The 22,559-nt window shown below is 46.5% G+C and overlaps 2 protein-coding genes across 3 annotated transcripts; one reads left to right on the top strand and one right to left on the bottom strand.

The window, feature by feature from the left end:
- Positions 1-483: 483 nt before the first annotated feature.
- On the bottom strand, positions 484-6,554 carry oscp1a (organic solute carrier partner 1a; the record flags this gene model as incomplete). Its single annotated transcript, XM_080004943.1, has 11 exons — positions 484-606; positions 987-1,047; positions 1,221-1,366; positions 1,488-1,542; positions 1,656-1,787; positions 1,895-1,998; positions 2,120-2,200; positions 3,629-3,796; positions 3,889-4,043; positions 4,986-5,015; positions 6,443-6,554. The coding sequence occupies 11 exons, from the start codon at positions 6,552-6,554 to the stop codon at positions 484-486; spliced, it is 1,167 nt and encodes a 388-aa protein (XP_079861069.1).
- Positions 6,555-14,510: 7,956 nt separating this feature from the next.
- zc3h12ab (zinc finger CCCH-type containing 12Ab) lies at positions 14,511-22,021 on the top strand. Of its 2 annotated transcripts, XM_080006984.1 has the most exons (6): positions 14,511-14,533; positions 16,088-16,502; positions 17,982-18,121; positions 20,253-20,493; positions 20,595-20,695; positions 20,784-22,021. In XM_080006984.1, exons 2-6 carry the CDS (start codon positions 16,129-16,131, stop codon positions 21,785-21,787), a joined length of 1,860 nt encoding a protein of 619 aa, XP_079863110.1. In that variant the 5' UTR covers positions 14,511-14,533; positions 16,088-16,128; the 3' UTR covers positions 21,788-22,021. The 2 variants fall into 2 exon arrangements, with proteins under 2 accessions (XP_079863110.1, XP_079863109.1); XM_080006983.1 differs by lacking the exon at positions 14,511-14,533 and having other exon boundaries at positions 16,056-16,502.
- Positions 22,022-22,559: the final 538 nt, after the last annotated feature.

Genomic DNA, 22,559 nt, shown 5'->3' on the forward strand with positions numbered 1-22,559 from the left:
TCTCATCTGGCCTTCTAACATACAATGCGTTTTAAAAGCTGAGTGATGTGAAAAATTCAAATAATGAAGAACCCGTTGTTGTCAAATGTCTTTTAATAAAGTAAATCCTCATAGATTTCAAATATGCATACTGTATACTGTAGTGCATGGCTGTTGACTGTTGATATGCATCATCAGGCATTTGCCTTAAAATATTGAAATATATTAGCATCTCACTATATTTACATTTGCCCTGCAGCATTTAAATAGAATTCACCAGAAGTAATTAAGGACATATTCTTATTTGCAGGATATATTTACAACTGGATTAACTGTGTCGCCTGATCAAACAAAGATGAGTCATACAAGAATAAGTAACATTTTCGCCCGAGGGAAAAAACAAAAAAATCCGTACAGCAGATCAATCACCCGTCAAACCCTGTATCAGCTGCATAACAGCGTTCCGGGACGACGGCGCCCGGATCAAAAAAGATGAGGCAGGAATCAGAGCGTGTCCATCATGGCCAGGAGGTCGTCTCCCTTGCTGCCGCTCGGCCCCTCGGGTCCTCCCGCCGGGTCGGTGAACTCTCCCGCTATCCGAGCCAGCTCGCTGCTGGCCTGGACGTCCTGCTCCAAGACCGGGAGACAAAACATCTTCATTCGGTGCCGCAGCCTTGGAACGTCCTTAAGAAAGCATTATTTCCGTTCGACGGTCCTTGGGTCTGAGCAATTTGCGCATGAATCACTTTGAACCAGTTCAATCGGGCGAGGCACAAACTAATTTGCCGCTTTGACCCCGTCATCAATTCACGCAACTTGCCTCGACTTAATTCACGTCATTGGCTCGTTGCAGATGATGCTGAACGCAAGAGAGATTTTTGTTTTCATGACGAGGGGCCCGAAGGAGGTGAAGCGAAATTACAGTATATGTCATTGCACTTCATTCAGAGCAACATTTCACAACCAAAAAATAAATATATATTTAACTTTTTCCTCCAAAGCTGTACCTGCATCGCTTGAATGTGTATCACCGCACATTCAGACTCCTCGGGTGTTCCGGAGGTCTCCCTGCGGAGAGGCAGAAAAGATCGAGACTAAGACAAGTAAACACACTATAACAAAGGGGATAAAGGGTACCGAAGCACACATTACAATGACAAAAGGAAAAAGTAAAAGGAAACCGCAACTCGACAATCAGGCATCACAGGCGACATTTAATTACGAATCGAAGCCCGACTCACGCCTCCTCCTCCTCCTTGTCCGTGGGGAACAGGTTGATCCTGAATCCGGATTCGGCGGCGGACCTGCTCTGGACCTCCATGCCTCCCATCAGACGGGCCAGAAGGTTCAGCTCCTCTTTGGCCAGTGGATTGGGGCTGTTGTCCGACTGTAGTGACATGAAGGTAACAGTGGGTGACAAAATAAGACGATACGCCCGACGCCCCAAAAGGGAAGGTTTTTATTTATTTACTTAAACATTTACACATGGACTCGTTTTCGTCGTCTACCTTAATGGCGGGGCCCTTGGCCGTGTGCGTCTCCCCCGGTTGGCTCACGCCGTACCTTTTCAATCGAACCGACATGACATCAGGAGCAGACACACAGATAATATGTTTTTTTTGGGGGTTCTTTTCGATGGTGTCGCCGGTGAGGCGTTTACGGGGGGCGGTACGTACATGTTTTTGCCCAGCACGGTGACCCTGTCCCCGTGGAGCTCGAGGGACCCCGCTCTGATGGGGCCGGGGCAGCTCCCTCCTCCCGCGGGGAAGGCCTTTCGCCTGACTTCCCTCCCCCTGCTGTCGAACACCCTGGCAGGGGAGGGAGGAAGGCAGGGGGTGAGGTCCCAAATCGGCACGCGCACGCTTTTTAGTTACTCATCGGGACGTATTCGGCGTCCCCCTTCATTGCCGCTCACCTTATTATCCCCGGAACCTCCACGCCATGGGGCACGGGGCCGGAGGTGGAGAGGGCGAAGCGCCCGTTGGGTTTCTGAACTTTGTCCTTGAGAAAGACTGACACCTGCGCGGGAGCAGAAAAACAAATAAAAGGACAAAAAAACAGCGCCGATCAAATACAATTTCATAGCAAACAAAAAAAAAAATTTAAGTTTTGATTTGCATTCGCGCGGCAAGGCACTCACGCGGACGTGCATGTCTTGAAAAAAGATGAGCAGTGTTTGCCGTAGGAGCTGAAACTCGGCCTCGGGCAGCGGCGTGTACACCTGCGCGGCAGACGGAGGAACAGGACTCAGACGGGGACTTTGTTTGCCAAGAGCTGTCACTCAGACGACGCCAGGAATCTGCGGCGTGTGACAACGCCTCAACCACCCCGCCACGTCCGCTCGCTGGTTTTGTGTCTGGGTTTTCGACGCACGGGCGGCGTGGCCCCCCTACGGGACCCCCTACGTCCACATGAGTGGGGCTCACGCGGGTCCCGGACCCTTTCCCACGTCTGTGCTGCTCTACGGTCATGTCCCCAAACTGGTTTTGCTTCCCGCGCTCTCTTTTTATTTGTCTGGTGGAAAATCTCTGCAGTACTGTCGGACCACACAGAGAGAGAGAGAGAGAGAGAGAGAGAGAGAGAGAGAGAGAGAGAGAGAGAGAGAGAGAGAGAGAGAGAGAGAGAGGGAGAGAGAGAGATGGAGGGAGAGAGGGGAGAGAGATGGAGAGAGAGAGGGGAGAGAGAGAGAGATGGAGAGAGAGAGGGGGGGGAGATAGACAGAGAGAGAGAGATAGAGAGAGGTAGAGAGAGATAGACAGAGTGAGAGAGAGATATATAGAGAGAGATAGAGAGAGAGATAGAGAGAGAGAGACAGATCAGCAGTGTTTGCCGTAGGAGCTGAAACTCGGCCTCGGGCAGCGGCGTGTACACCTGCGCGGCAGATGGAGGAACAGGACTCAGACGGGGACTTTGTTTGCCAAGAGCTGTCACTCAGACAACGCCAGGAATCTGCGGGGTGTGACAACGCCTCAACCACCCCGCCACGTCCGCTCGCTGGGTTTGTGTCTGGGTTTTCGACGCACGGGCGGCGTGGCCCCCCTACGGGACGCCCTTCGTCCACATGAGTGGGGCTCACGCGGGTCCCGGACCCTTTCCCACGTCTGTGCTGCTCTACGGTCATGTCCCCAAACTGGTCTTGCTTCCCGCGCTCTCTTTTTATTTGTCTGGTGGAAAATCTCTGCAGTACTGTCGGACCACACAGAGAGAGAGAGAGAGAGAGAGAGAGAGAGAGAGAGAGAGAGAGAGAGAGAGAGAGAGAGAGAGAGAGAGAGAGAGAGAGAGAGAGAGAGAGAGAGAGAGAGAGAGAGAGAGAGAGAGACAGACAGACAGACAGACAGACAGACAGACAGACAGACAGACAGACAGACAGACAGACAGACAGACAGACAGACAGACAGACAGAGACAGAGATAGAGGGGGGGTGCATCTTCTCATAATTATAGACACTGATCCAGCAGATTCCTACACCGATGGAGATGATCTTCAAGTCGGGCGAGTTGGGAAAGTAATATACCGCTGATCACGTAATGTATGTACGGTATATACAACTTTTTTCCACGACCTCATGTTGATCGCAAGTCGTTGAAAAATAATCCCTCTGTGAGGCGTGGCGCTCAGAACTGAGAACGCGAGTGTGGGTGCGTCCCACCTCCATGATCCTCCTGTGCGCCTCGTCCACCTCGTTCAGGACGATGGGGGCGTCCTTCACAAACCCCCTGATGGTGTCGATGTGGTTGTAGGAGATGAGCAGCAGGTCCTTGGGACGAGGACAGAGGAAAACCTGGTATTTGAAAGCCATGACCATCAGCTCGTACAGCTGGAATGAAAAACAAAAACGAGTGATGAGCGAGGGTAGGGCAGACGGACGGGAAGGGTTTGGGGAGGCGGGCGGGGTTCGGGGGTCCGTACCCTGTCCATGCTGGCGGGGTTGAGCCTCATGATGGAGGCGTGCGCTAAGCGCGTCAGCACCGTCTTCAGCGTCCGGTGGGAGTAAAGCTGCTGCGGCTTCAGCAGCTCGTCCATGAAGGCTTTACTAAACATGGTGCCAATGATGTCCTTCAGCACTGCGGGAGGGAGCAGAGTTACACAGAGGTTGAACGGAGTTTACTGTTTATTATTAAGGTGGTTTAATAATCCACCCATGGTTTGATAAGATATACAGACAGACAGACAGACAGATTGATAGATAGATAGATAGATAGATAGATAGATACAGTAGATGATAGATAAACAGACAATACATAGACAGACAGACAGACAGTTGGATAGATAGACAGACAGACAGACAGACAGACGGATAGATAGATAGATAGATGACAGACAGACAGACAGATAGATAGAGAGATAGATAGATAGATAGATAGATAGATAGATAGATAGATGACAGACAGACAGACAGACAGACAGATATATAGATAGATAGATAGATAGATAGATAGACAGACAGACAGACAGACAGATATATAGATAGATAGATAGATAGATAGATAGATAGATAGATAGACAGACAGACAGACAGATTGGTACTTTATTCTTCCCCGTGGGGAAATTGCAATGTCCCATCTGCTCACATCAACACAATAAGACAAAAATAAAAATAAAGCAAGACACTAAATAAATATGAAAAAAGGAAAAGGCAATATATGGACATTTTTTGAAAATATACAACAAATAGTTACATTTGGAAAATGTAACTATACCCCATAAAACAAATAAAGATCTGCCAATTTACACTAAACCTAATGATAAACAACAGATATAACCTAAGATAACAGAAAAAAACCAATGTAAAAATAGATAAAGATGAAAAGACCCGGAAAATAAAAAGGAAATTTCCAAAAATGAAATGATCCTAAAATAAACAGTATAGCAGAAAGATGAATGTAAAATAAACCCAAACAAATGATGGCAATAAGCCTCGACACTGAAACCACTACACTCTATGCTGTTCTGTTCTATTCTAAAGTGTCTTCACTTTATTCTATTTAATAACAGGGGGTCTCTACCTCTTTTTCGATCCATTTCTGACCATACGCCTGCATCCAGGGAGAATTAACGCACAGAGAAGACAAAAAAATTCAAAATTCACACATTCAAGTTATTAATGTGTGTTTGTGTGCATTGGTGTGTGTGTGTGTGTGTGTGTGTGTGTGTGTGTCTGCCATAATTTCCATGCAAACCCATAAATACTCATTTGAGATGAAATTTCTACGACATATCATAACTTTATATTGTATTTTTATTCATATTATCAAATCCTATCTGATATTTTAACGACAACAAATTGTAAAATACTACTAACTACATCCTGTAAATTCAAAATGGTAATATTGCTCCACAACATTTCTTCTGTTGCTACGAGTGGTAGTTTTATTTTGTATCAGATGAAGAAAGGTCTACATTATTTGAAAAATCTGTAGAAAAGGGGCAGAATGCCACTTTAAGTAAAAATATAGCTGCACGCAGTGATACATAGGGTCCAGTTAAGTCGTGTTAGGTACGTATTACAGTTTTCCGGGTTCTCTGAAACGCAGCACGATGTTCCGGGTTTACATTAAACGCCGCATTGGCTCCCTCGGTCAGTTGTCTCCTGGTTGCTGGTCTCGCGAGCAGACGAGCAACCACTATGCGGTCTACACAGTGCAACCCTCACAAACGTGAGCGCCCAGAGACAGAAACAGGACTTATATAACGTCGGTTCATGATGTCACAAAGGGCCCTCGCTTCACAAACTAATCAAGGTACGCCAACATTTTTCAACTTCCGGTTAATTTTCAACAGTTATTCTATAATTACCACTACATACTGTATGTAGATAGATGTGGATAAAACCACAAGATGTCTGAAACGCCCCGGTTCTAGCGAGACCTCAACCAGATCTGTGCGCTCAGCGATTGTCGTGTTCCAGATACTTTTATCCCCGAAAAACGACCAATAAAAAATCCCAGCAAATCTTCAGGATTTCGTAAAGCACAGCACGAGGTACAGCTCCCTTTAAACCCAACATTGTTTGTGTACGTGTTGCAGGTGGCTGGATGAGAATGAGTTCCGAGAGACCAAGCTTGGACTTATATAACTTATACGGATGATGATGTCATAAAGCGCCCCGCTCCTGGAACTAATCAAATCGTCCCAACATTCTCCTGCTTCGGTGAAATTACGACAGTTTTTCACTAATTTCTGCTCCAATTGTACATCGATAAGATCAAACTCGAACAAACAAGAAGTCTGAAACATCCTGGTTCTAATGAGACCTCAACCATGTCTGTGTGTACTGCGGTTGGCGTGTTCCAGATACTTTTAGCGGGCTGCGGGGTGGAACCCTAATTAGGGAGCATGTTATGGGACATGATTAACACCTTTTTCTCAGTTTATAGGCTGCGAGATGATACTTTTTTTTTTTTACAGGGAAGATGTACAGAAACTGGGAGCTACTGTTACGTGTCTATAACTGCTCGTCTACCTTTCTCGAAATTGTCCTCAGATGTATCCTGAGCTCGAAGCCGCTGCTCCAGTATGTAAATCATCTCTCCGCCGAGATTGATAAAGACCAGCGGCAGCGTTCTCATAGACATGGTGGGAAAAGCAACAGGATTACCAGCCGACAGGCGGAATGGAAAAGTAGCCCAGAGGCAGGAGTCACGTTGTAAATTCAGCCCTTGTCGAGGAGGAAAAGACTAATTTCATGGTCATTTCAAACACGACGCCGAGCTGCCCCCGCTCTCAGCCGCGACTGCCAGAACGATTAGAAAAGTCTTCTTGGAGCACCATTCCTCTGCGGCTTGATCTTCTCACCAAATGTGGAACAGGTGGTCAGCAAGGGGATAAGCGGTGGCCAGATATAAGCTGATTGGTTCAGATAAGGGTGACGCTGGGGCACGGCACAGCCAATCCTACATGACTTATAAGGTGTAGGGCTACAGCTCTGGGATGTGTTCAGTACTCGCCCAATGAAAAAAAGGCCTTTGCCACCACCTTTTAACCTTTTTGCGGTGCTTTGGACAGAACCTGAAGTGGTCATGGGTCGGATGCGTGTGGCAGAAGAGGCTGGGGGGAGCAAAACTATTGGCTCAGTAACTACAGAGACAGTGTCTCAGATACCGGACTGGATGGTGTATAACTAGGAAAGTATGCCCTCACAGCAGTTTCAGTCAAACAACCGATGGGCATAACATGATGTGTCCAGACGATAGCTCATTTAATAAGCCTGGTGTGTATTTTCATAACCGTAGGGCTTCATTTAACTCACTATCTTGACTTTTACTATGTGATCCAATCAGCAATTTTCCTACTTCCAAATTTGCCCTCCGTAGCTCTCCCTCTCTCTCTCTCTCTCACACACACACACACGCACGCACGCACACACACACGCACACCATTATGGTGGAAATGTAATGGTTGAGTGATGCAAATGAAAGTCTATCTCCATAATCTGACGCAGCGATGCATTCCAGAGGGAGGCGGCTGTCTACCGTTCACTGCCTGTGCGTCTTTCTGGCTCACAATTAAGGTTTTGCTATACACAGGAGAATTGCTCAATATTTACACCACAGCAGATGATTCCTGCACCGTTCCTGAATGGATTCACTGGACAGCGGAATAGCTCAAATACTACAAATGGGGATATATCGACACCTCTGGGTTCTCTCTGTGTAAGTAAATCCTAAATATAGATATAGATACTTCCTTTGTAGTCTCCCCCGCTACAATCTCACTACTGACCACTCTACAAAAAGGCCTGCTGAATTTTTTTATACATTTTGTGTTAACGTATAGTCCCGCGGTGCATTTTCTGTTTCATTTTGAATAAATCAAGCCATCTTATTTTTGCTTTTTCAAAATGTGTTGAACTGATCTCTTGATCATCTAAGCCATATGTGACAAATTTGCTCTCTCTCCTCCCCCTTCTCTCGTCTATCTCTCTCCCTCACCACCCAGAGTTGCTGTAATGTTCTCTTCGGGTTCAGAGAGAGGTTTCAATGGCAACCCAGAACTGGATGAAGGGTCTTATAACCTGAAATGGATGGAGTCTATACCTGACGACACTCAGATTTCAGCTATTTCCATCCCAGGAACACACGAAAGCCTGACTTTATACGGTGTACCACGTTTAAGAAGTCAAGTTTGGACCTTGGACAAGCAACTAAAGGCAGGACTTCGATATTTCGATGTTCATGCTGGAAATTGGTTCATCACACAAAAAAGTGTGGATATCCGAGACGGTTACTGGATGCTTTGGCAACAAATGCAATTTGAAGAGGTCCTTAAGGTCATTTTGGACTTCTTAGGGATGCATTCAAGTGAGACTGTGCTTTTAAGTGTGACACTTCATGGACTGTACAAGAAAACAACTACAAGACGCATCCTAAAATTGGTTGAAAGCTTTAAGGACAGAGTATGGACTGAGCTTTCAGTTCCAAATATGAAACAAGCTAGGGGAAAGATTGTGTTTATTCAGACTGGCAGTTTAAATACTGGGGTCCTGAACCATGACACGTTTTTCCCTGATGATGCCAAGTTCAAGGATACAGAGAAAAAAATAAAGAAGATAAAGAAATATCTGAAGGTAGCTGAAAATAATTGCGCGCAACATATTGTCCTAACTGACACCACAGCGTCATCTTTTTACAACAGCCCCAAAATGGTGGCTCGAGGAGTGAACAAGCAGCTCAATGACCTTGCAATGGAGCACAAGAGAAGCAACCCAAACCCAAGCTGCTTAGGTGTCTTAACCATGAACTTTCCCAGTCCTGAGCTCATCAAGAACATCATTGAGGTGAAGCCATGTGTTTGCCGCAATGGCACAAAAAATAGAGATGGGGAATCCCCAACCAAAGAGCCTTCACCGCAAACAATTCCTGAACCAACATCTGAGTCCATGCAGTCTCTTAAGACGTATGATCTGGCTGAGGGCCACACTGCTGTTAAGCTAACATCTCAATCGGAACAGCCATTAAGGACACACACCACAGCTGGAAAAACGCCTGTACCTACAATACAAGTGCCTGAACAACAGCCATCCCAAGTCACAACTGATTCAGACACTAACCCTGAACCGGCACACGAGTCAGAAATTATATCTCAGATAACAACTGAAGCCAAACCAGCACCCACATCACTGATGACCCACCTAGGTTTAGAACCAACTCTTGAGTCAAGCACTACTTCTGAACAATCCCTTCAGCTGGAATCATCGATAACACCACAGACCACAAAGGTATCTGAGTCTGAGACTCCAGGATCAGAGGAGAAGACAAATGAGCCTCTTACTAATCAGGGACTGGCGTCTGAATCAGATGTAACAACCTCTGGGCAACAGACAGAGCCAAATGGTGGGCCACAAATAGACGCTGATACAGCATCTACGCCTGGAACTACATCGGAATTACACGCTAACCCTGAACCACTCCCTGATCCAGAATCACCAACACAAGAGTCAGAAGCAACACTGGACTCACAGTCCTCTTCTGAGAAAGCACCTGATTCCCAGTCACTGTCACTGACACCTCAGCAAGTATCAGAACCTGCTATTGGGCCTCAGTCAACTTCTGAATCAACACTTCTTTTGGAAACAACCCAGGAGCTACACCCTCCACTAGGATCGACTACTGAATATACTGATATAGCAACCATACCTGAGTCATCAACGTTAAGGCCTAGCGAAGAACAAGCACACGAGCCACACATGGACTTCAGACCAACTTCAGAGACAAAAATTACATCAGAACCTGGCAACACTCCAGAAACAGCACCCTGGAGCACTTCCGAACCATCACCTAAGCCACACCTTGATTCTGAGTGGCCTGGTGACCTGAACAGCCTATTGGCACAGCCTGATGCAGTTGCTGGAAGAGAGGCAGAAACAACACTTGGGGAAAACTCAATGGCCAGCACAGCACCAAACTCACCCATATCTGAGACAGTTTTAGAACAAACGCCTGAGCCAAACAACAATCCTGAATTAGGGGCAGATCTTCCACTGGAGACACCAACTACACCCAAACTCACATCAGGTCTGAAGCCAACACTTGAACCTCCTATCACATCAACAACTGAATCAACAACTGATTCCTCTTCACCAATGTCTGGGCAAATGTTAGAACCACCAGTGGAGCCACAAATGACAGCCGAACCAGGCCTCCATAGCAGTCCTGAACCTTCAGTCAAGCCAGGATTATCCACATTGGAGCACAGCCAACAACCAACACTTGAGCAGCCAGCAAATAAACCAGAAGCAGTGCCCTCAGAGAGAGTGTCGGGGGACCAGCGGTTGAACCAGAACCGGAAAACACACCCGAACCAACCATGCTGGAGTCATCAACATCAAGGCCTAGCAACAAAACAAGCACTTGAACCACACATGGATTTCAGACCAACTTCCGAGACAGAAATGACATCAAAACCTAGAAAAAGTTTACAAACAATACCATGGAGCACACCCAAACCACCACTTAAGCCACACCTTGATTCTGAACTGGCACCAGATACGCTTACTGGGAGAGAGCCAGAAACAACACTAAGGGAAAACTCAGTGGCTGGCACAGCACCAGACTCATCCATATCCGAGCAGGTTTTAGAGCAGATGTCTGGGCCACACAAACATCCTGAATTAGAGACAGATCTTCCATTGGAGACACCAACCACACCCACACACACATCAGGACTGAAGCCAACAATTGAACCCCCTGTCACATCAACAACTGAACCAACAACTGATTCACAGTCACCAATATCTGGGCAAATGTCAGAACCACCAGTGCGACCACAAATGACAGCAGAACAAGGCCTGCATACCAGTCATGAACCTTCAGTCAAGCCAGGATCATCCACATTCGAGCCCGGCCAAGAACCAACAGGTGAGCAGCCAGCAACTGAACCAGAAGTAGTGCCCTCAGAGAATGGGTCAGGAGAACCAACAGTCAAACCAGAACCAGAAAACACACCGGAACCAACCATGCCTGAGTCATCAATGTCAAGGCCTAGCGAAGAACACGCACTTGAACCACACATGGACTTCAGACCAAATTCCCAGACAGAAATGACTCCAGATCCTACCAACACTTTCGAAACAACACCATGGAGCACATCCGAACCATCACCTAAACCATACCTTGATTCCGAAACCAGTGCCGAGCACAGCCAAGAACCAACATTTGAGCAGCCAGCAACTGAACCAGAAGTAGTGCCCTCAGAGAATGGGTCAGGAGAACCAACAGTCAAACCAGAACCAGAAAACACACCCGAACCAACCATGCCTGAGTCATCAATGTCAAGGCCTAGCGAAGAACACGCACTTGAGCCACACATGGACTTCAGACCAAATTCCCAGACAGAAATGACGTCAGATCCTAGCAACACTTTCGAAACAACATCATGGAGCACATCCGAACCATCACCTAAGCCATACCTTGATTCCGAAACCAGTGCCGAGCACAGCCAAGAACCAACATTTGAGCCGCCAGCAACTGAACCAGAAGTAGTGCCCTCAGAGAATGGGTCAGGAGAACCAACAGTCAAACCAGAACCAGAAAACACACCCGAACCAACCATGCCTGAGTCATCAATGTCAAGGCCTAGCGAAGAACACGCACTTGAGCCACACATGGACTTCAGACCAAATTCCCAGACAGAAATGACGTCAGATCCTAGCAATACTTTCGAAACAACACCATGGAGCACATCCGAACCATCACCTAAGCCATACCTTGATTCCGAAACCAGCGCAGAGCACAGTCAAGAACCAACATTTGAGCAGCCAGCAACTGAACCAGAAGTAGCGCCCTCAGAGAATGGGTCAGGAGAACCAACAGTCAAACCAGAACCAGAAAACACACCCGAACCAACCATGCCTGAGTCATCAATGTCAAGGCCTAGCGAAGAACACGCACTTGAACCACACATGGACTTCAGACCAAATTCCCAGACAGAAATGACGTCAGATCCTAGCAACACTTTCGAAACAACACCATGGAGCACATCCGAACCATCACCTAAGCCAAAACTTGATTCTGAAACCAGTGCCGAGCACAGCCAAGAACCAACATTTGAGCAACCAGCAACTGAACCAGAAGTAGTGCCCTCAGAGAATGGGTCAGGAGAACCAACAGTCAAACCAGAACCAGAAAACACACCCGAACCAACCATGCCTGAGTCATCAATGTCAAGGCCTAGCGAAGAACACGCACTTGAACCACACATGGATTTCAGACCAAATTCCCAGACAGAAATGACGTCAGATCCTAGCAACACTTTCGAAACAACACCATGGAGCACATCCGAACCATCACCTAAGCCATACCTTGATTCCGAAACCAGTGCCGAGCACTGCCAAGAACCAACATTTGAGCAGCCAGCAACTGAACCAGAAGTAGTGCCCTCAGAGAATGGGTCAGGAGAACCAACAGTCAAACCAGAACCAGAAAACACACCCGAACCAACCATGCCTGAGTCATCAATGTCAAGGCCTAGCGAAGAACACGCACTTGAACCACACATGGACTTCAGACCAAATTCCCAGACAGAAATGACGTCAGATCCTAGCAACACTTTCGAAACAACACCATGGAGCACATCCGAACCATCACCTAAGCCATACCTTGATTCCGAAACCAGTGCCGAGCACAGCCAAGAACCAACATTTGAGCAACCAGCAACTGAACCAGAAGTAGTGCCCTCAGAGAAAGGTTCAGAACCTGAACCAGAAAACACACCCAAACACACATCTAATCGAATGATACTGAAGACACCCTGCAAATCACTCCTAAACCACCACCTCAGCAGGCATCGACACAGGCTGTGCAACAATGGTCAGAATTGATGACATAAGCCCATGTGACACCCAAGCCTGCATTTGAGACAAATCCAGCCCTTAATCCACTGACCACCCGAAACTAACACCCAAGCCAGAGCCACAAGAGTGGAAAAAACCCAGTGTGTGACTCTATCTATCAAAGAAAAAGGCTCAGAAATAGTGGAAGTAATAATATTTCAACAAGTATATGTAATAAGTACAAGTTAATACCTGTGGAAAATGCTCTTTAATCAGTTATTTGGGCGACTGGGTCGACCCAACAACCTAATCAATAATTTAATCTAAACTTTAACTTAACTTAGATATAGCTTAAACAATAATGCTTTTATTTTTTGTTTAATATTGGTTGAATCCCTATGCCTAAAATATATGACAATCAAAACATAGAATTTGTTGTAACCTCCTGAAACCTTAGCAGGTTGTCTGAGTATGTATGACTAATATCCAGCATTAGCATCATGATTAGGCTTTTATGTGTTAACCGTTAAATTTTTCAACAGGTGCAATACTATGTGCAATAACACATGAATAAAGCAAAGCCCTTATCCAGTGATTAATAAAATACTGTATCGATTTGAAGCACCTAGTACCATTAAACAAACCACTGAGTATCCACTGCTGTGATGTGCCTATCTATCTATCTATCTATCTATCTATCTATCTATCTATCTATCTATCTGTCTGTCTGTCTGTCTGTCTGTCTAGTGTTTTCAGTCATCTCTTGCACTGCAAAAGACAGACAAAGGCTTCAAGTTCAGACTGGGTGGATGGTAGAACTGATCACAAATGACGGCTGAAAAATGACGGCTCCGTGAAGAGGGCTGGAGTACAGGTGAAAGATTTCCGGGGTATCCTTGCAATTTCTTATTTATTAAAATAATAGTTTAACGCAATTACGCCGACGTGCTGCGATGGCCCTAGTAACAGCAGGCCTGCACTCTTTTAATCCGTTAACTATAAGTCAAGAACAGGGTGAAGACAATGAGAACAAACAAAGTCAAAGCAAATAAGTGAGCAAAGCTTTATTTATACAACACTTTTCAAAATACATTTACAAAGTGCTTCACAAACAGACACGTGAACGAAAGAGAACAAAGTGGGCATAAAATTAAAGATACATCTTTATTAAAGAAAAACACATACCTGTAGAAACGGAGAGAAAGGTAAACGAGAAAAAAAATATATAAATAATATAAATAATAATAGAAATAATAATAATAAATAATAAAAATAAATAATATAAATAAATTAAAAAAACACTTCCGCCCTAGATTTTGATACTTACATGCTATTAAACAAATAGCAAAAACAGTATGAAAATATATTATCATTCTTATTTTTCTCATTATAAGTTATTATTCTTAGTATAAACTATTATTATTATTATTACAATTATATTATTATTATTATTATTATTATTATTAATAATATTAGATAATAAAATAATAATAAATACTGTGGATAGTATATCATATTTATATATTATATATAATTATGACATTATAGATAATATATTACCATATTATCTTAAATACAGTTATTATAATATTTACAGTATGAAATTCTGGCTGATTGCGTCAGGTAAACAGGGTGTGATTTGCTCGACCCGCTGAAGCCACGGAGAGGGAGGCAGCGTGGACTTCCTGCTCCGTCAGGTGCGTCGCTCACAGTCAGTCTGCCGGCCGGTGGCGGAGCTTCCTCCCGGGCCACGAAAGAGCCAAAGATACGTCCCGTTACGCGCGGGTAAGTTCAATCCTCAAGTACTTTGGGTTGTTGTTGTTCTTGTTGTTGGTTGTTTTTTTACCTTTGGAGGCGGGTAAAAGTCGCGGAGCGTCGCGACGGAAAAGCCGAGCGCGGCCGGCGTCGCGCTCGGAACCCGCAACCGTTGGCGCGACGGCGCGGAGCGTTTGGCGTTACAGTCGCAAGACGCTTCACCGAGAAACTGTCGTTCGGACACCCAGTTGTCACATTTTACGGCAACCGCCGCCAACGCGAGCGACAGCGCGTAGTCGTGCGGGTCGGCGGGAGGAGGACCTTCCGCTCCGCTCGCTCCGTGAAAACACACCCGCCGGCCCCCTCCCCTCCCCTCCCCTCCCCTCCCCGCCCCCAAATCGAGCCCGGCGAAACCGAGAGCGCCCCGAGTGTGATTTACACCGAAATTAAAGTGTTTCCCGCCAAGCGGCTTGCGTTTGAATGCACTTGGGAGTGACGGCGGTGGTCGCATCGGGCGGCTTCTGTGCCACTTCTCCACGGTCCGATTTTCAACCGGACCAGAAAAACCAAAGATAAAGTCATTTACCGGCGAGGGCGGACCGCGAGCGACGCTGCCGAGTAGAGGCCCCGAGTCTCCGCAAACGAGCGGACCTAAAAAAAAAAAGAAAATGCGCTTCGGATGCTTGGGAGCGCTGACGAACGAGCTTGTACCTCGTCACCCTCCAGCGCTGACGAGGATGGAAGTGAGGAGGGAGGTTCAAACCCTTCATCCGCAGATGGCACGGGAAAAACAAACAAACATGTTAACATTACGTGATACAGGAGGGTGTTATATGTTTGCCACATAAATAGGATCTAAATAGACCAAAAAGAAAGAAAAGTCGAACAAACTGTTTCTCTCACAGGTGAGCGCTGGCATGCGAACTTCTTTTCCTCTTTTCCCTTTGGTCAAATGTCCAACCGCTGCTGCTGTAAAAAAAACAAAAAAAAAAACGAACAAACCCCGATTCATAAAGTCTTATCTTATCTCGTGGAGGGTATTATGGGATCATAGGAATCGCGCCAGAATGCCGAATGTAAAAATGCTTGTTACAGCGTTTAGTCACTAACTAAGAGACACGTTGAGTAAGGCTGAGAACAGCGACGTGGGCCTAGTTTTCAATTAGTTTAGTTATTGGTTATGATAGCAGGACATTTTCGGGGAAGTGAGTGGAAAGGTATTTGACAGCGTATATGCTCCTATACTGTTGCAATGCAAGGCTTCCCAACCACAGGGCCCCGGACCGGTTTCTCTCGTGGGCGGTTTGCCACCCGGGTCCTGTTCAGGCCGTGCTTCTTTTTGTTTTTAATTATTATTATTATTATTTTTTTTTATTTCTTTGGCAAAGCCCGATCAGAGCGAGCGGCCTCAAATCGAGGAAGAAAAAAAAAAAAAACGCCACTGTCAAACCACCACTCATGACGTGTTTTGCAAACAGGTGGGACATGTGTGGGCTGCACGGAGGAGGGAGGCGGGAAAACACCCGCCCGCGTAACCTTCACACCGCACACGGTTAACGATGTCCTCTACTTGGAACCTCCCAGAGAACTTCACCCCTGCATGGATCTCAGCCGCCGCTGAGAACATGCAGCGCGGCGTGCGGCTCTCCCCGGCCCCGGACGACTCTGACTCGTCCCGGGACTCCCCGCCCGGGGACAACCAGCTGGACTTCTTCCGAAAGCTGGGCTACTCCACGGCGCAGGTCCGGACGGTGCTGCAGAAGTTTGGCCTCAACACAGACACCAACAGTGTCCTGGGGGAGCTGGTCCGGACCGGGGGCGGCGGCGGCTGGGGGCCCGTGACCACCGTGTCGGGCCTGGTGCCCAAGGGCGACCCGGCGGCGTCCGGGACCCCGAACCCGTCTCTGCCCGTCCCGTCCCCTCAGAGCCTGGAGGAGGCCGGCGAGGGCGGCGACGCTCTCAGGCCCGTTGTGATCGATGGGAGCAATGTGGCGATGAGGTGAGGGAGCCGTCCAGGAGAAATGCTTCATGCCTGCATGTTCAGTTGTTTAAATCTAGTTACAAACCATCTAGATATTGAGGTTTTTTGTTTTTTTATTGTTTCTCAATTTCTTATTTTCTCCTGTGTTCTGACCTCTGGGCTGCGTGTGTTTTCGCGCCTGTGAGCGCGCGTGCTGTGTTATTTCTCGGGACCGCTGCCCACGGGAAGACTCTGCCTTTTCTTTTCCCGACGAGCTCTCATTGTTGCAAATACACATGCGCAGACAAACGCGCACGCAGACAGACACGCACTCCACTCGCGCTGTACTCTGTCCTCTTCGCCTCATCTCTGCACGCCCGTGCAGGCACGTCGGAGACTCGCTTCCCGGCTATGCAAATCATAAATTCTGCTTTCCTCAGGGAATTTAGTTTGCAGAATAAGGCCTCGCTGTTGAACAGGAACATGCTCGACCACATTTTATTCCTCGGCTGTCCTGTAAACGGTGACCTATAAACTCCCCCCCTCGAGTGCATCTGTTTGCTCTAACATTGACTTTGGCAAAGGCCGGAACGTCTCTCTGTCACATGGAATGCTCCTCAAGATGTTTGGTCTTTGTGTCGCACGGCGGGGGACATCTCTTTCTAGTGATAAGCACTTTGTACGGGGACCGTACAAAATCTATAGATATCTATAGATAAACCGGTGTCTTTATCGCCCGTAATTATATAATAAACATTTATTGGTATATAACACCAATATCACCGTTTGCCCGATTTGATTAATTGACTTCTGTTAAAGATATACCATAAAATATATCATAAAATCCTAAAAATATGTTCATTTATTTTGATCATGGCTAGAAAAAGGTATTCCTTAATTTAGTAGTCATGGTTGTGTGGAATACATACTGAAATATATATATATATATATTTTTCTGTTTTTTGGAGTGCTTGGTTAAATGTGTTTTTATAACACAGTTTTAGCAGACAATCAACAAAAGGCCATATGTGTTTTGGGAAAACAGTATGCGGTAAGTTAACTGCATGACAATCACACAAAGATATGAACAAGAGTTCAGTAACGTTTGTTGTAAAATGTAGTTAAGTATATTACAAATATATAACATTTCTTTCATTTATATATTCCATATATTTTCAAATATATTCCTCCTTCTGGTTTCTCTTCATTGCATAACTATTTCAAGAAGAGGAAAAATGCTAATTAAGGTGTATTTAGTCCAAACTCTAAAGATAAAGTCAGCATATCATAAATCTATGAATCATATTTCACTTTTTTTCCCCTTTTGTTGACCTGTTGCGAGCATATAAAAAACTCAAAACTTAAATCCAGCGTTAAATAAACAACCATTATTTTTCATATGGGCCTGTAAAAGCAAACACGATGAACTTGTCGCCGCCGTTGCCAAAGATAAGTGATCGTTTGGATGAGCAAACATCCCTGTGCCTGGGATTCTTTATCGTTTTGTTTTTTTCTCAGCCATGGGAACAAGGAAGTGTTCTCCTGCCTGGGAATCCAGTTGGCCGTAACCTTCTTCCTGGACCGCGGCCACACCGACATCACCGTGTTTGTGCCGTCGTGGAGGAAGGAGCAGCCCAGGCCAGACGTTCCCATTTCAGGTAGGGGGAGCGCAACCCTTCACCCCCCCGCCCCTAAACACCGCGCACCTGTATGTAACCGAATACAAGCTGCCGCTATGTTCTCACCAGCCACGTTCATGTGTGGAGGTAAAGTGCCAAAAAAAACTAAGAACAAAACTGCGCTGAAATGAAACTGGAAATGGAAAATTGCGTATTTGTCATTGTCGCTCTGATGGGGAATTCCCCCTGCTCTGAAGTTTATCAATAAGTTTCAGTTCTAATAATGATGATTGACAGTCCAGCAGTAGAGCACCCGTTTGAAATGTTTGTGTCAGCGCGTTCTGCATCGTCATGGGGTCACTCCCAAATCCCCGATAGAACCGGTTTGTTTTATGATGTCGCTCATGAAGACACATGAATTGGTTAAACTTTAAGCATACATTTCAGGGCCCCAGGTGATTCAACCTCACGGTGACCCTGTCGCTTGGAAACTACACCGTGTTCCAAATTATTATGCATATTGGATGTAAGTGTCATAAACATTCAATTTTTTGCTTTTCAATTAAACTCATGGAGGGTATTGTGTCTCTGGGCTCTTTGGATCACTGAAATCCATCTCAGACACCTGTGATAATTAGTTTGCCAGGTGAGCCCAATTAAAGGAAGACTTCTTTAGAAGGACGTTCCACATTATTAAGCAGGCCACAGGTTTCAAGCAATATGGGAAAGAAAAAGGATCTCTCTGCTACCGAAAGGCCTCAAATAGTGCAATGCCTTGGACAAGGTATTAAAACATTGGATATTTCACAAAACTTAAGCGTGATCATCGTATTGTAAAGAGATTTGTGGCTGATTCAGAGCACAGAGGGGTTTGTGCAGATAAAGGCACAATGAGGAAGGTTTCTGCCAGACTAATTCATGGGATTAAGAGAGCAGCTGCTAAAATGCCGCTACAAAGCAGCAAACAGGTATTTGAAGCTGCTGGTGCCTCTGGAGTCCTGCAAACCTCAAGGTGTAGGATCCTCCAGAGGCTTGCAGTTGTGCATAAACCTACTATTGGGCCACCTCTAACCAATGCTCACAAGCAGAAACGGTTGCAGTGAGCCCCGAAATACATGAAGACTCATTTTCAAACAGTCTTGTTTACTAATGAGTGCCGTGCAACCCTTGATGGTCCAGATGGATGGAGTAGTGGATGGTTGGTGCCATCCACTACTCTGGCCACCATGTCCCAACAAGGCTACAACGTCAGCAAGGAGGTGGCGGAGTCATGTCTTCTGCCGGAATCATGGGGAGAGAGCTGGTAGGCACCTTTAGGGTCCCTGAAGGTGTGAAAATGACCTCGGCAAAGTACATCGTTTCTGACTGAGCACTTTCTTCCATGGTACAAAAAGAAGAACCCTGCCTTCAGTAGCAAAATCATCTTCATGCCTGTCAATGCACCATCTCATGCTGCAAAGAATACCTCTGTGTCATTAGCTGCTATGGGCATAAAAGGAGAGAAACTCATGGTGTGGCCCCCATCCTCCCCTGACCTCAACCCTATAGAGAACCTTTGGAGCATCCTCAAGCAAAAGATCTATGAGGGTGGGAGGCAGTTGGCATCAAAACAGCAGCTCTGGGAGGCTGCTCTGACATCCTGCAAAGAAATTCAAGCAGAAACTCTCCAAAAACTCACAAGTTCAACTGATGCAATAATAGTGAAGGTGATATCAAAGAAGGCTCCTATGTCCACATGTAACTTGTCCTGATGTTTTTGATTGAAATAGCTTTTGATTTCAGTAAATATGAACTCATAATGCTGCAAATTCAACAAATGATCATTTTCAGTTCTTTACAACCTATAAAATGTCTTGAAACTCTGTTGTGCATAATAATCTGGAACAGTGCATTTTGAGTTTCTTATTTTTGAAAAAAATACTGTTATCATTGGGAGGTTTGTTCAATAACATTCGAATTATACCCTAATGGTTGATGACCTGAAAATTATACTGACTGTCATTTGCATCGATTATTTAGAAAAATCAGAGAAAAATATAATTTGCATAAAACTTTGGAACGCGGTATAAGTCACAAACCGTTTGAGAGAGTGCGATAGAGCTAACGGAGGTACAGGGGTTCCATTTTCTACCATTGAACTCTGTGTCGTGTCGAAAAAAACGCCGTTCAGATCAGCACATTCTGCGAGATGGCGACCTGGAGCGGAGGAGGATCCTGGTGTTCACGCCGTCCCGGCGCGTGGCGGGAAAGCGCGTGGTCTGCTACGACGACCGCTTCATCGTCAAGCTGGCGTACGAGTTGGACGGCGTCATCGTGTCCAACGACACGTACCGGGACCTCCAGGGAGAGAAGCCCGAGTGGAAGCGCTTCATTGAGGAGAGGCTCCTCATGTACTCCTTCGTGAACGACAAGTGAGTGACGCCGGGCGGTTGGGGAGGGGCGGCCGAACGAGGGGGGTGGGTATGGTGAAGTATGACCTAATTTCTCTCTCTCTCTCTCTCTGAGCGCTCAGGTTTATGCTTCCCGACGATCCTCTGGGACGCCACGGCCCCACCCTGGAGAACTTCCTCAGAAGGGTTCCAAAGACTCTCAAAAAGCAGCTGTGCCCTTACGGTGAGAACGCATCTGGGTATGCACAGTCTTGCAGTTTGTCTAGTCAAATCTTGCACAATTAAGCATGTTTACATTGGTCCTAATCCAGGGAGGAAATGCACATACGGGATCAAATGTAAATTCCACCATCCGGAGAGACCCAGCCACTCCGGCCTCTCCCTGGCTGACGAGCTGCGGGGGAAGGGCAAGCTGTCTTCCTCTCACGCGTCGTCCGGCGTGAACTCCGGTCCCGCCGGGTCGTCCCACGGCCCGTCGCTGGAGGAGGCGATGGCCCAAAAACTCACCCTGGAACAGAGTAGCGGCGCTTTGAGGAAACCCCACGTCAGCGAAAACGTTGTCCTGGTCAAAGCCGGCCACCATTCCGGCAGGAGGCACGCGGCCCGGAAGGAGAAGGGCGGCCATCATCCTTCCCACGACCTCCTGGACTCGGCGGGGCCCCGGGGCTCCCCGCTTCAGCTGGACTCTGGACTGGGGTCCGTGGAGAGCCAGGCAGCCGAGGCCCTTTGGAAACACTGTAAAAGCCACTATGGGGACGAGTACAGGAGCGGACATCTCGACCCTCATAAAGGGCACCAGTACTACGTCACCAGTCCGGTGCCGTGCAGCTGCTGCTCCCATGGTCCTCCTCCGCCCGGGACCCTGTCTGGTTTCCAGCCCCACAGCCAGCGCCACAGCATGGGGCCGGCCGGCGCCCACAGCCCGGACATGATGGCCTACGGCTCGGCTCATTACGCTGGCTACGGTGCACCTGCCTATCCGGTCAGCGTGCACGCGTACAGCCAACCCGCCAACTTCCAGCACGGCAGGGTCCACCCGCCCTCCCTGCAGCAGCCATATTGGTCAGATCCGTTCGGGGCCCATCCCCATGCCGCGAACGGCAGGTCGGGGGAAAGGTCGCACTGGGAGTGTCCCCAGGGTCCGCAGCCGAAACCCCATGTTAAAGAGAGGGAGAATGTCCGAAAAAAGCTCCTCGCCATCTTCAACGTCCACCTGGTAGACAAGGCCATGGACATGTTCCCTAATCTGATGGATCCTCAGATGCTGGCTGCTGAGATCGTCATGCTGCAGAGTCAAGACCGGGTCGGGAGGTAGTGTGTCGGTGTAAGCCATGGCAAACGTTTGTATTTTGTACCGCCGTATCGGGGTGGAAACCATGTTTCTTACCAGGAAATTCCTTCAAAATTAAACTATGTTAGATTACAAGTCGCCTCTGGGAACCAGATGAAATAAGGAGGCAGTCCACTGTTGATGCAAATTGTATCTCATGAAAAAAAAACAACAACAAAGTTCCCCTTTCGTTATAGATTAGTCAGAGGAACTGTTGTAATTATACTATTGAGGAATGTTAAAAGGAACTCGAATGGTTCTGAAGAAAAAAATAATCATTAAATGTAGTATTGGCACCGTGTGCCAGTGTTGATTTTGAGCTTCTCACGCCCTGTGGGACATTGAGGCTCGGGCTCTTCAGAACAGTGATGTCATTCATCTGTGACAACTTTCTTAGGATGGTGGTGATTTTCTCGCTTGTAGATTTGAGGCCAAGTTTAAAAAGGAAATCATGGCATGATTGCCGTGCCGTATTATCTGTCTATTGAGCTTATAAACACTTGATAGGCAGGCTATATTAAGAATGAAATCATGAATTTTCGATTTTTTTCTATTTTTTGTTGAATATTCAAAATAAAATAAGTTGTCAGTCAAGGCTCTTTAAAAAAAATAATAATAATATTACACATATTACAATTTGAGATCAAATAATTTCCGTTCGTCATCAATAAGTAAGAGCTGCAGCTGCTTAAATCGGCATTTTACTCAAATACAATTTTGATGAAATCAGAAAACAAAATAAATATGGCCAGTAGGT

This window comes from Zeus faber, assembly GCF_960531495.2.
Source record: "Zeus faber genome assembly, chromosome: 1".
Taxonomy (NCBI): domain Eukaryota; kingdom Metazoa; phylum Chordata; class Actinopteri; order Zeiformes; family Zeidae; genus Zeus; species Zeus faber.

Bases quoted from the DNA above. Each gene is read 5' to 3' on its own strand.
- zc3h12ab (XM_080006983.1), top strand. From the start codon at position 16,063: ATGTCCTCTACTTGGAACCTCCCAGAGAACTTCACCCCTGCATGGATC. The intron at 18,122-20,252 runs GTAGGGGGAGCG...AACGCCGTTCAG, and splicing joins GCCAGACGTTCCCATTTCAG to ATCAGCACATTCTGCGAGAT. The intron at 20,494-20,594 runs GTGAGTGACGCC...CTGAGCGCTCAG, and splicing joins TACTCCTTCGTGAACGACAA to GTTTATGCTTCCCGACGATC.